The sequence below is a fragment of the Ammodytes marinus genome (assembly GCF_949987685.1).
Source record: "Ammodytes marinus genome assembly, chromosome: 7".
Taxonomy (NCBI): domain Eukaryota; kingdom Metazoa; phylum Chordata; class Actinopteri; order Uranoscopiformes; family Ammodytidae; genus Ammodytes; species Ammodytes marinus.
The window spans coordinates 14,405,650-14,417,902 of NC_137211.1; the positions used below are offsets into that span (position 1 = coordinate 14,405,650).

General features: G+C 41.5%; 2 protein-coding genes across 2 annotated transcripts in view; one reads left to right on the forward strand and one right to left on the reverse strand.

The window, feature by feature from the left end:
* The window catches only part of LOC307253102 (voltage-dependent calcium channel subunit alpha-2/delta-3-like), a gene marked incomplete at both ends in the record, with an annotated part of 109,123 nt that overhangs the window by 82,796 nt on the left and 14,074 nt on the right, over positions 1 to 12,253 (forward strand). Inside the window, 3 exons of the mRNA XM_080030972.1 lie at positions 11,318 to 11,379; positions 11,774 to 11,818; positions 11,931 to 11,993. Of these exons, the coding sequence (XP_079887098.1) occupies positions 11,318 to 11,379; positions 11,774 to 11,818; positions 11,931 to 11,993 (170 nt within the window). The remainder of the gene's footprint in view (positions 1 to 11,317; positions 11,380 to 11,773; positions 11,819 to 11,930; positions 11,994 to 12,253) is intronic.
* lrtm1 (leucine rich repeats and transmembrane domains 1) lies at positions 1,635 to 6,778 on the reverse strand. The gene is made up of 4 exons (XM_080030973.1): positions 6,507 to 6,778; positions 4,291 to 4,678; positions 3,945 to 4,150; positions 1,635 to 2,626 (listed from the first exon to the last, which is right to left on the reverse strand). The coding sequence occupies exons 1-4, from the start codon at positions 6,541 to 6,543 to the stop codon at positions 2,103 to 2,105; spliced, it is 1,155 nt and encodes a 384-aa protein (XP_079887099.1). The 5' UTR covers positions 6,544 to 6,778; the 3' UTR covers positions 1,635 to 2,102.

Sequence of the window (12,253 nt, forward strand, 5' to 3'; positions counted from 1 at the left end):
GTGTGTACTTACACGCACGTGTGTGTGCCAGCAGTGTGCGTGTGTGTGTGTGTGTCAGTGCTTGTGGTCACATCCCAAGCCACGTGCAGTGAGTCTGTGTAATAAATACTGAGGCATGAAACTCAGGTCAGGCGTTAAGACCCAAGGCATCTGTGCACATTCACGAGCCTCCACACTGCAACAAGGAAGTTAAAAATGACTGCAGATGGCTTCGTTATGAACAATAATTATGGATGTTTGTAATGTACATGTATTATCTAACAACATTGCCTGAATATCCTCTCTATGACATTCCACATATAAATATTAATATTCCAAGAAATTCAATTTTAAGAGATAGTAATCCGATTTAGCATTCATATGATATTGGATTATGTAATACTTCAGAATTCCTTTGTTATAGTAGGAGTCAAGTCCAAAATCTGAACAAAAGACAAATGTGAACTATCCTATTCTGTAAGGTAGAAATAGTGTGATTGACATGAACATAGATTCAAATGCATACGTCAAAAATAGCAAGTTACACAGTATTACCGTGTAAATGTGTGTGTGTGTGTGTGTGTGTGTGTGTGTGTGTGTGTGTGTGTGTGTGTGTGTGTGTGTGTGTGTGTGTGTGTGTGTGTGTGTGTGTGTGTGCGCGCGTGTGTGCACCAATTTCTCTTGTCACCTTAATTGACATAACACAAATGTAATTAGTCAATCAATAAACACATTGAAAAATAAAGATGTTACAGTACCAGCAACAAATTAAATGAAGAGGGGCAAACATCCAGACAATGTCTCATTTCAATATTACCACTGTAACACTTTCAATTAGGGTTATTTTACATTTTTGGATTTACCATCTGTGACATTAATCTACAATATCTGACCTGGTTTCCCAGAATTGAATATTAAATTGAGTACTGTTTAATTTTGAACATCAAGCATGCCTTGTTTGCTGTAAATGGTACGATTTCCTTTACAGTATGGTATACATAAACAAGTGGAGAGAGTTGAAGAGTTATACTTAATAAGAATTCATTGCAGACTGGACTTTTCTTTTCTCCAAATACCCCTCTTGTAAAGATACCTTCTCCCTTTAAGGATAGTATACATACAGTCATGAGGTCAAATGTTTCCTTTTTATTTTATATAATACCGTATACATACCAAAGGACATGACTACCATTGTTTGACCAGCATAAAAAAACAGGACTTATCTGATCTCAAAAACAGTAGGTCTGATAATGCGTTTGTATGCGTCGGTGTGACCGTGTGTAGCAGGATGATCCATTTGACTTATGAACCCGTTAAGTCAGAGAAAAACCACAAGGCTGAGTCCAGGTTTTTGGAAATTGTTTTTCGTTTGTTTCATTATTGCTTCACTGAATTTCCCATCCTCACTGCCATCAGAAAAATATCCTTTGAGAAAACATATTTCATTCTGAAAACTATATCATGTTATTAGGCACAGGCTCTTAAATTCTTTATAAATAAATGCATACAGAATACATCTCCCTACACACACACACACACACACGTACACACACTCAAACACAAATGAAAACACTGACACAAACACTCATTCTCGATCTCATACTCTCACATCAATGAAACATCCTAAAATAGAACTTTACTTAGAGCAGCTGCCTATTAGTAGTTTAAAAAAATTACCTCAAAAGTTGACTCGAAATGATGAACAACAACCAAACTCTGAAATCTATTTTCTTTAAATACCAGAACTTTACTATTATACCTACAAATACACAATTATAAATATATAGAGATGTTGTTCATATTTGTGATATGCATCTTTCACACAAAATGGAATAGATTCCTTTTGGATTCTTTGGCCTGACCCTCGAACCCGCATACATGAAAATATACTCTTCTCATCAGTGCATAGTCAAACACCTGTGGAGAATGAAGCTACCCAGGATCTCAGAAAGGAGATGAACATACACGCAAGTGTACACATACTGTAAAGACTCTCACTCTCTTCTTGTTTTCCCCACATACACACATGCATTGCACCAGCACACACACATGGCATCCAGAGACGATTTAGGTTAAAGGGTTTAGGCCCAGGTTTTCAAGTCCAGGGTTCATTTGATCATGTCCTAGGCGATGGCATTCTCCAGTGTTTCCTTCTCATCTGCTTTAGCCTGTACTGCCTTCTTCCCTGCCGCCAACTCCTCGTTCTTCTTTAGCTCCCGCTGATATTTGGCCATGATGGCAGCGTAGGCGCAGCCATACACTGCTGCAATCAGCATCAACACAAGCACGATCCCACACACTACACCGGTGATGATGACTGTGGCGATGGCATGGCGCAGGTTGACGGGCCGAGGCCTCTGCTTAGGTTCACACTCTGGCAGACCCCCTCCTCCTCCTCCTTCTCCCCCGCCACCGTAACCCTCCCCCATCGCCATGGGAACATGGAGAGTGTGGCTAGACGGATGGGCGTGGTTGCCGTGGGTGTGGCCTCGCATTAGCTTCTCGGACTCCAGGTGGTGTATGTTGGCGAACAGGTAATGGTAGCTCGTGGCCATGCAGTTATGGAAGAGCTGGTAAGGGACCTTCTGCAGGTCTTTATCCTTCATTTCTTCTGGCTGGGAACAGAGTGCCTCGTCCACCACTCCACCTGGGATCAGAGGTACACAGTTACATCAGGGGAGATGACTAGGGACAGGAAGGAATGGGGTGGCATGGATCAGTCGCATGGTGTGTTGTAATAGAAACACATAGCCTGCTGTTAATTGGCCATTTCCTTTTTAACAGCTTACTACTCAGGAGGACACAATCATAATCATCATTATGCACCAGCCCATTACTTGATATATTTATTAATCTAGGGTGTAATGGCTTACTTTAATGGGGTTGAATTAGCAAGCGTGATTAGATTAACAGCTCGATAACTGGAGCGGAATGAGTCGGTTGGAGAAAACGTTGAGTTGGGACTTTTATCAGCTGCCCTCTGTTTGTCCCGTTTAAGCTCTTTATTATTCTTCTCTCTTGGTATTCGTGTGGAGTGTGCTCCGTCACACACTTCCTTTCTGCCTGCCTGACTAAACACTGGCTTTCTATTAGGCACACATCCTTGTATCTGAGTCCATTGTTCTGTTTTGCAGTAATTAGAATTCTCAGCCTTGAAGACGAAAGCTGTGGCAGGGTAACATAGGCATGTAGGCGGGCCAGCCAACTCCAAGCAAGCCTAGCCCTCACTGTACAGTGGGTATTTTGTTACATAATACATGCTGGGGTTGATCTAGCTAGGAAGACAAATGTAGCTGGCAATGTAAATCTAATCAACCATATACAATCTCTCTCTACCTCTGACTGTAGACATCCAAGCCATAGCTGTATATAATGTCAGTGAACCAACAGTTACAACAAAGATTCTATGTAAATGCTGTTAAATCATCACCATAGCATAATCCCATATAGGTCTGACATTCAAGGGGTCACCTACCAAAACACAGTACTCAACAGATTGTAATATTAATATAAAAGACAAAACCACCTACATTCCTTCCACAGCTGCACACATGACAACATGAGACAGACAGACAGACACACACACACACACACACACACACACACACACACACAGACACACACACACACACACACACACACACACACACACACACTCATTTCACCATCTTTAATAAATGGAAATACCTTTTAGCCTGGTCTTAACTCCACTCTGTCAATCTCTCCAAGGACAAAACCAATACACATTACATTAATGTGGGGTCAGGTTATTTTTAATCCCCAAAAGAGGCTCACATGCATCTCATTGTGTAAAATGGACACAGCCAGTCATACTTCAAGTACAAATGTACTTTGAGGATACTTACTTGTATAAAAAGGGTCATAATTATTACCATAATGTAATATTTCAATAATTTAATACCCAGCAGCAGGCGAGGCATTGAGACAGATGAATGTGGCCTAACCTTTAAAGAGGTAGCCCTCCAGCCAGAGTTTAAGGCCTAGAATCTGGCAGTCACACCTCCAGGGGTTGCCACGCAGTGTGAGGCTGTCCAGGTGGGTCAGGGCCTCCAACAGGGAGCGGTCCAATCGTGTTATCCTGTTGTGCCCGAGCCCCAGGTGACTGAGGTTCTTCAAATTGTCCCCCAGGGCTCCAGACACACCCCACAGGCTGAACGGACGGAGACATGGCAAAGAAAAAACAACAAACAAAAAGTTACAATCGGTTATGTGGTGATTTATCATTTTGATTAATTCATTCATTGAATCAGACACCATTTTGTTTCTGTTTCAGTTTTTGTTTGTTTTAACCTGTTGTGCGAGAGGTCAAGGTGTGAGAGCGAGCGAATGGGTCCAAACAACCGCTTGTCGAGCTCTCTCAGGCTGTTGAAGGCCAGGCTGAAGCGCTGTAGAGTTCTGAGGCCCAGGAGAGCAGTGGGTGACACGGACGTGATGGAGTTGTTTGATAGGTCGAGGATGCGGACCAGGGGTATTTCTCGAAAAGCCATGGATCCCAGCCCCCTGATCCGGTTGTCTTGGAGATAGAGTTCTTGGGTGTCTGGATGCAGTCGCCGAGGGACGTCGTAAAGGCCCCGACCCCGGCAGTCCACTACTCTGGTGTTGCTGTTGCAGCTGCACTCCTTTGGACAGGAGGCGTGTGACAAAGACAGGAGGGGGAGGAGGGCACACACCAGTACCACTGTGGAGACAAAGGGCCACATCATATTGGATTAGATGTCTTAAAGGATGCAGTTAAATATGAAATATATAGATTTTATATATTTTTTAAACTGGACCACTTTCACATTATTGCATGCATTCTCACCAAGTGAGATAAAGTAACTGCAGGCCTTTATCAGACACTTAAGTGGGGAAATGTTACATACCGATGTTGATATTTGGTTGGGCAAAAATATATGAAGTATCCTTATAAGTATGTTTGTCTTTAGAAGATAGAAGATAGAGAGAATGCATTTTGTTTTTCCTCATATAGTACTGCACTTTGTCTTGTAAACAAGAAAGTAAACTTAAAGTATTACTAATATGCCAACTCCTACTTCCCACAGCCCTCAATAGACAGGGGCCCTTGCTTCTTAACCCTTCACCCACACTCTGCCTACACAGAAATCCATACACGGCATATATTGGGTGTCTTGGAGATGACTCCACATGTCCATTTCTTGTGGAACATTACAGCAGTATTTATTTATAGCATTTTGCTGGACCAGCTCGAGGCCCAGTGAAATGAATCTCAGACTCAAGCTTCGGCATGTTACTAGCTCACAAGTTTACAGGCATAGCTACTGAGCAGATAGATGAGCTGCAATGGGTTTTTCTCCATAGGCCTAACAGCTCAAATGAAACGCCCGAGCAGTTCAACAGCCGTTTTCCTAATTGGGAACGTTAAATATCTTTCTCAAATGGGATTTATGGCAGAATCTCCCGTTAGAATATTTTCCTAAAGTATGCCTTTGTGATGAGGCAGCTGGGAGACTGTAATTATCACTGATACCTACTTCCAGAATGGAGATTGTTGATTTGAATATGACAGCACAACCTCATTGTTTAAAATGTTGTGGTCACACAACAATCAACTCACACAACTACTATTTAGCATTCATCCGTTTACCAGATTCCCTATTCTTTGAATTAACACGATTGTAACTATTATACTAGTTAGAGTTACAGTGTCCCATTTACAAGCATGTAATAATCATTTGGTCCTTGCCTGACTTTTGGACTTATTTCAAATGACTGTGCTGATCAGGTTTAGAAATATCCAGGCTGAGGTGCTCCCAGGTTATGACGTTGCTTATGTTTTGTTCTCGTGTTGCTTACTAAGAAGAGGGTTCAGATTTAGCGCACTGTAGAGCAAAGCCCTGTGTTAATTACATTTATGTTATTGACATGAGAGTGTGTGTGTGTGTGTGTTTGGTGCACGTGCGTGTGTGTGCGTGGGTGCAAGAAGGCATCCCATCACATGTTCTTACACATGTGTGCACTTCCTCGTAAACAAACTGGTACTAGTATATATAAATTGTATACATACAATGCTTAGGTGGACACACATAAGCAGCATCGACTCAGTGGAGCGTTGTAACAGCAGCTCTGGAATGAGGTCAACCCAGGAGGACGGCTCTTTGCTCTGATATGTCCCTCCAGCCCAAAGTACACACAGAGTAGCTCGTAATGACATGCACACACATCCCACGGCATGTACCACTTTAAATGTACCGCCAACGTCAATACCAATTTGCTCAAGTTAAACACTCGAAAGCAACGCTAACGTACAGGTGTAAATGTGTAAGTGTGAATGTAAAGCGGACAGTTGACTGTTTTTATTTAAGGAGGTGTTACACTCGGTTACATGCCGTCCATGCTTTATCATCACTCAGTTATGCAACAGTTTACACAACATACATTGTATACATAGCTGATGGCAGCCCACTTAGCCGTGCACATACACATACAGTATATACTCATATGCATTCATGTTGATATTCTCCCTTCAGTGATGAAGCTCCTACCTCTCATGTCTGCCACTCTTCCTTGGACCGCTTGCATTAGATCTTCTTTTAGCTCCCTTTTTGGATTCTAATGGCTGTCATTGGATGACGATCCATTAACCATCAATAAGGTTGAGACTTGTTGTCCCGGCTCTGACCTTTTGTAGGCCGGTATGGTCAATAGGTTGTGAATGAGAGAGGCCCAGATCAGCGGCTGAAACCTGTGTTGCCCTCAGGATCCCCAAAGCTTTCTCCATAGGCATGAAACCCCATCAGAGCGGGCAGATCAGAGCGCAATGCTTACTGCCAGCCAGCCAGCCAGTCTGGGAATCACTGGAACTAGGGAGCTCTCTCTCTCTTTCTCTCTCTCTCGCTCTCTCTCTCTCTCCCTCTCTCTCCCTGTCTCTCTCGCTCTATATCTCGCTCTATATCTCTCTCGCTCTATATCTCTCAACGTAGCTCCCTCTCTGACTCTTAACCTCACATTCTGTCTCCTGTGTTTTTCCTCACGCTGTTTGTTTGCCTTCGTTCCAATTTTTTTTTCTTCTTTGCTCTAGCTTGGCTTTATTTTGTCCTGCAAAATTCAAATCAACACTCTGACCTCTGTATGTGTGCGAGTTTCTCTCTCTCTCTCTCTCTCTCTCTATATATATATATATATATATCTCTCTCGCTCTCTTTCTCTCCCTCTCTTTCTGTTTTGCTTGCTCTCCCTGTCCCCAGTTGTATTGGTGACTGTGACGGTGTGTCATCTCCCAGTGGACAGCTGTGCCTCCTAAATCAGAGCACGCACACACATATGCTGACATTCACGTTACATCTGATTGCCCTGGCTTGAGTTGAAGAAGATATATTTAGATGTGGAGTGAGTTGCGTCTACACAAATACTCCCAACACTTGAACACACAGTGAACACGGTCAGAGGATGCCCGTTGCAGTGGCATGCTCTGATGATATTATGCATGAGCCATGAGGGCTGGCAGAACACGCCCCCAGCACAGCAACACAGAACGCACGAATGCACATGTACACACGCACACACAGACATTCACACACACACAGACCTTCACACACACACACACACACACCCACACACACACACACAAACACACATATACACACAGCTGGATATTAAGCTGTTGCAGTAATTGTACATGTTTTTTGCGTGTAAAGGAAAGCGTATTTGAGCTCATGGGTCGCTTGAAGGAGAAAGGTGGAGACATAAAGAGATTAATGATGAAATCATTTTTAACTATGGATATGATTAAGCTTACAAGCTGACCTTGGCTCATAATTCCCTCGCTTATCTTTGCCCTCCTGTCCATCCATTTTTGTATAATATATTTTGCAGAAGGGCATGGCAATTATTTTAGTTTCGTTCGAAAACCGAAGTCGATATGTTTCACCAGCTTATATTTATAACATTTATGATGGTAATGGTGTGAATATATCAGCCTTGAGCATTTAATGCAACACAAAGAGGCTTTAAAAAAATGTATGCATAAACAGGGGCCAAGCACGCACGCATGCACGCACACACACACACACACACGCACACACACACACACTTGCATGCACACTAATTTGCCTATGTAAGTGCACATGCACAACAGAGTGGCCACGTGCCCCTGCGTATAGGCAAAAGCATCCTCAAATGTGTGATGACACCTTTGTATGTGCTAAAAGCCCATGTGGTTAAATTGTACAGACACTCTGTTGTGTTGGTACCACAATGTCTGACACGGTTAAGCATCCAGTTACAAAATAATAAAATGGAGGAAACATGCCCTGCTATTCCTACTCTAACATATTCTATCACCATGTGCATCTCCTGTGGTGCATTTAGTACATGTGGCTTAAAGGCTTTAAAGTCAAACTACAATAATGGTTTTCGGTATTTAAGCATGATTTTTCACTCCTATGGAGAGAATAAATTGAGATTTGGCTAAAATCAAAAAAAAAAAAATTCAACCATATCGAATACTAATGAACTGACTGATTTAGTGCTGTTATCCTTAACAACAGCCTCCTCTTCTGCTCGTCCTCTGAATGTTGCTCAGCATCTTGACATGATCCGCCCCTGCACTGTGCAGCTAGCTACCGTGGAATGTACCATCACATTGTTCAAAACACTACATCTCTGTGTGTTGGTGACATGTACTGTATGTAAATGTATGCCTGTCCTAGAGGTGTTGTTTTGACAAATTGTTGCATACACACACTCGAATTGAAAGGCATATACACAACACACTTTTGTTTGCCCTTGCTTCAGTCCGTACACCAACACACGGAGTGTAAAAACACACACTCGGACGCCCCCTTGCACTGATGGATGTAAACGTTTATGCGATCCGTATTATAATCCCTAAATAGCTGCAGGATTTACACAGGTTGTCATCTCCCCATGCCTGGGATTGTGCTGATAAGAGATCGGTGATGGGTTGGATTTGGCAAGGATTTTTTTTAATGTTTTTTCATCTTTGGATTCATAAACCTGCAGCTCAGAGCATGAAGTGCCCCAAGTTTAAGGAAATTAAATGTTACGACATATCGTACTGAAAATACCCCGAGAATAAGTGAGAGAGATTTTAGCTTTTGTCTCTCTGTTCTGAGCTGACTTTCAGGTAACAGCCTAAATCAGTTCACTTTTAACCCTAAGACAATTTATACAGAACCCGTGTACTGTATTGGAGTTATGTTTCCAGGAATTATTGTCCTTACTGAACAGATACAATCCATAGATTAAATTATATTTTAAACATTGTTTTATTCATTTGATGGACAATTACATATTTCAAATGTGTCTTTTTAAATGATTATTAATTGTATCTCCTCATCTTTTTTCCAGTCTCCGTCACTATTTCCTTTGTTTTTCCAGCTTCTTTAAGATGATCCCGTATTTCTTATTGGCTTAATGATCTAGGTTCTCGCGGGTTTTCTACCATGTGTGTTTCCATTGCTGTTACCCATCATCTTAAATTAGCCTCTCTCCTCCTGGGGTTTTCCATGTGGGTGTAGACATGGAGGGCTGCTGAAAGGATCTGGCAAAGCTTATGACGGGATAATCTGCACCTGTTTCTCTGGGCAAAGGGCTAAAACAGGCCGCAGCAGCAGCAGCAGCAGCAGCAGCAGCCTACTACACTTTAACAATCATGCAAACACACCATCACACTAAAAGAAATGCTAAACCAGTGGAATATGTTTGACTGGTTAGGTTCTACTTACGTGTTAAGTTCAGCTTTCGTGATTTTTTTTTAAACTTTGAAACCACTGCTTTTAGCTTTTACAAAACAATAATTTTTCTTTTAATTTTTTCTTTCGGAACACACTAGGCTGTAAACCAGTGTCAATATATATTTTATGAATACTATTATGTAGTTTTCAAGTTTCATGTCAAATGCATATCAACATGTGTGGAATATATGAATGTTATTTATTGAAAATGATATTATTTATCATTTAATTATTTATCATGAAGTAAGATTACACTGACTGCAGTGATTAGGATGTCTTGATACCACTGTTCTGATATCACAGCCGTGATTACATCTTTTTCTCTTTTTCTTAAAGCTCATTATTCACTTATGCACTTCAATATATCTGTGATGTGTGCATACATTGTCAAATACCTCCTCCCAAATCCCATAAATTATGAATTTACAATTTGCAAAATGAGTAATTTCTGCTAATTGAATTTACTTGTACAGCTGTGGGCCTCCCCGTTTGAAAAGGACATAGGTGTTTTTGGCGATGTAAAGCCAGGGTTGAAATGCCTTTTTTAAGGGTCGAAACATGGTACTTAAAAAGTAAAAAATGTTTTCAGCTAGAATTGGTTACGGAAAACACATAATTCCATGACTTTCATCGTGATTTACTTGACTTTGTTGCAGTCTGAAGGCAGTTTTGCCCAGTTCTTTTTTATAATAAAGTGTGTGGTGTTTCTGGCCCTTGAACATATTACACACCTTGCATTCATTCCTCTTGGATTGTCCTTCATTTATTGTGAAATACCTTCACACCGCTGACATATAAAAACAGCAAATTGCATTGGATTTCTTTAATTATAAACCCTCTATCCAATGGTAGGCCCATATCAGCTTGATACAGTGAGTTTGGAAATACCCAAAAGTCCTGACAAGCACCCACCGAGAGAAAGCAAGGGTCCTCTGAGTCTTAGTAGCAGGGGGTAGAGGGAGAGGAGGAGGGGAGCCTGCGGTAAATGTGTCAATCTTTCCTGAGCCAACCCCTGAAAGAGCTGATACATTTACTGTAATGTCAGCGACTGTTAATTTTTTTCTTCTTCTAGGAAATAAGTTCTAGTCAGATCTGTGCATTTGGAGACCTGCTGAGATGAGGCTTATGGTAGTAAGAACAGCTCCGTACACCATCTCTGGAATATCCTGGTGGGATATCAACAGAGAGGCACACTGAGTAATGTGAGCACAGGGAGAGAAGTCTGGTTTAGAATAGTATGAAACAGTATTTTGAGTGTGGTAAGTGGCGTCTCTGAACACGTGTACACACACACACACACACACACACACACACACACACACACATTTAGCCTGCAAGAGAAATAAGCTGACACATGCCTGACGTAGGCTATAATTGTCCTTTTGGCCCAGAGTTTATTGCAACAAAAGTGTTTTTGCCCTCTGTTGGGGTTCACGAAAGATGCACTTTGACTGTCTGTGTGTATGAGTGTTGTCTCGGTTGCCTGTAGGATGACTTCTGTTGTGATACAGATCACAGCACTTGCACTTCAACACACATAACCAACACATGTGCCTCTGCTACTAGGGTCTCACTGACTGTGTCGTCTTCTCTTTCAGCTGTGGGCATCCAGATGAAACTGGAGTTCTTTCAGAAGAAGTTCTGGACAGCCAGCAGACAGGTATACAGTACACAAGCATAAACAAACATCCTGCATGTATAAAAGGCAAAGAAAAGAATGCACATTTTAAAAATCCATCACCATTTGGTTATGAATGTGTTATGGTGATGATATTCTGTTACTTGAACAATAACTCGATATGTCACTGCATGTTGAAAACACTTATTGACCTAAGGACTCGTGAAAGTACTTTGAATTTTTTGGCAGAGCTTTTAACACATTAAGGTCATCAGTCTGTTTGATTCCATCCGTCTGTTTGAAAAGGATTTAAGAAGACAGTAAAGGTTTACAGCTGACAAAAGGAATCAATGTTCTCGGATGAAAGACCAGCCTACATATTTGTTGTGACACCCAGATACATAGACAGATATATCTCCTTTTTTTGGTCTTACAGTGTGCAGCTCTAGATGGGAAATGCTCCATAAGCTGTGACGATGAGGTCTGTCAGCCTTCCTTCCTTCCTTTCTGCATGATTCATTCATTCCATTCACAATGTTGTCACTTTAACGTCTTCCGCTGCTTTAACGCTTTTCTTTTTTCCTACTCAACAGAACATTAACTGCTACCTCATTGACAACAACGGCTTTGTTCTAGTTGCAGAGGACTATACACTGGTAAGACCCTAACCCATCCACACACAAAAGGCTGCGTACAGACTGCAGGCAAAAGTGGCCCAGGTCCGCAAATTTTAATTTTCACACAAATAAAATTGTCTTTATCTATCTTTCCATCCTTTTCATACTTTTAAGCTCACAAATGAACTGGCTTGCACTGTACATTGATTTGCAAATGAAACATTACATGCGGATTTTCGTGACCTCAGTGTTTATTTCTAGGAACAAATCTAATTGATCAGCTCACTAAATCCTGAATT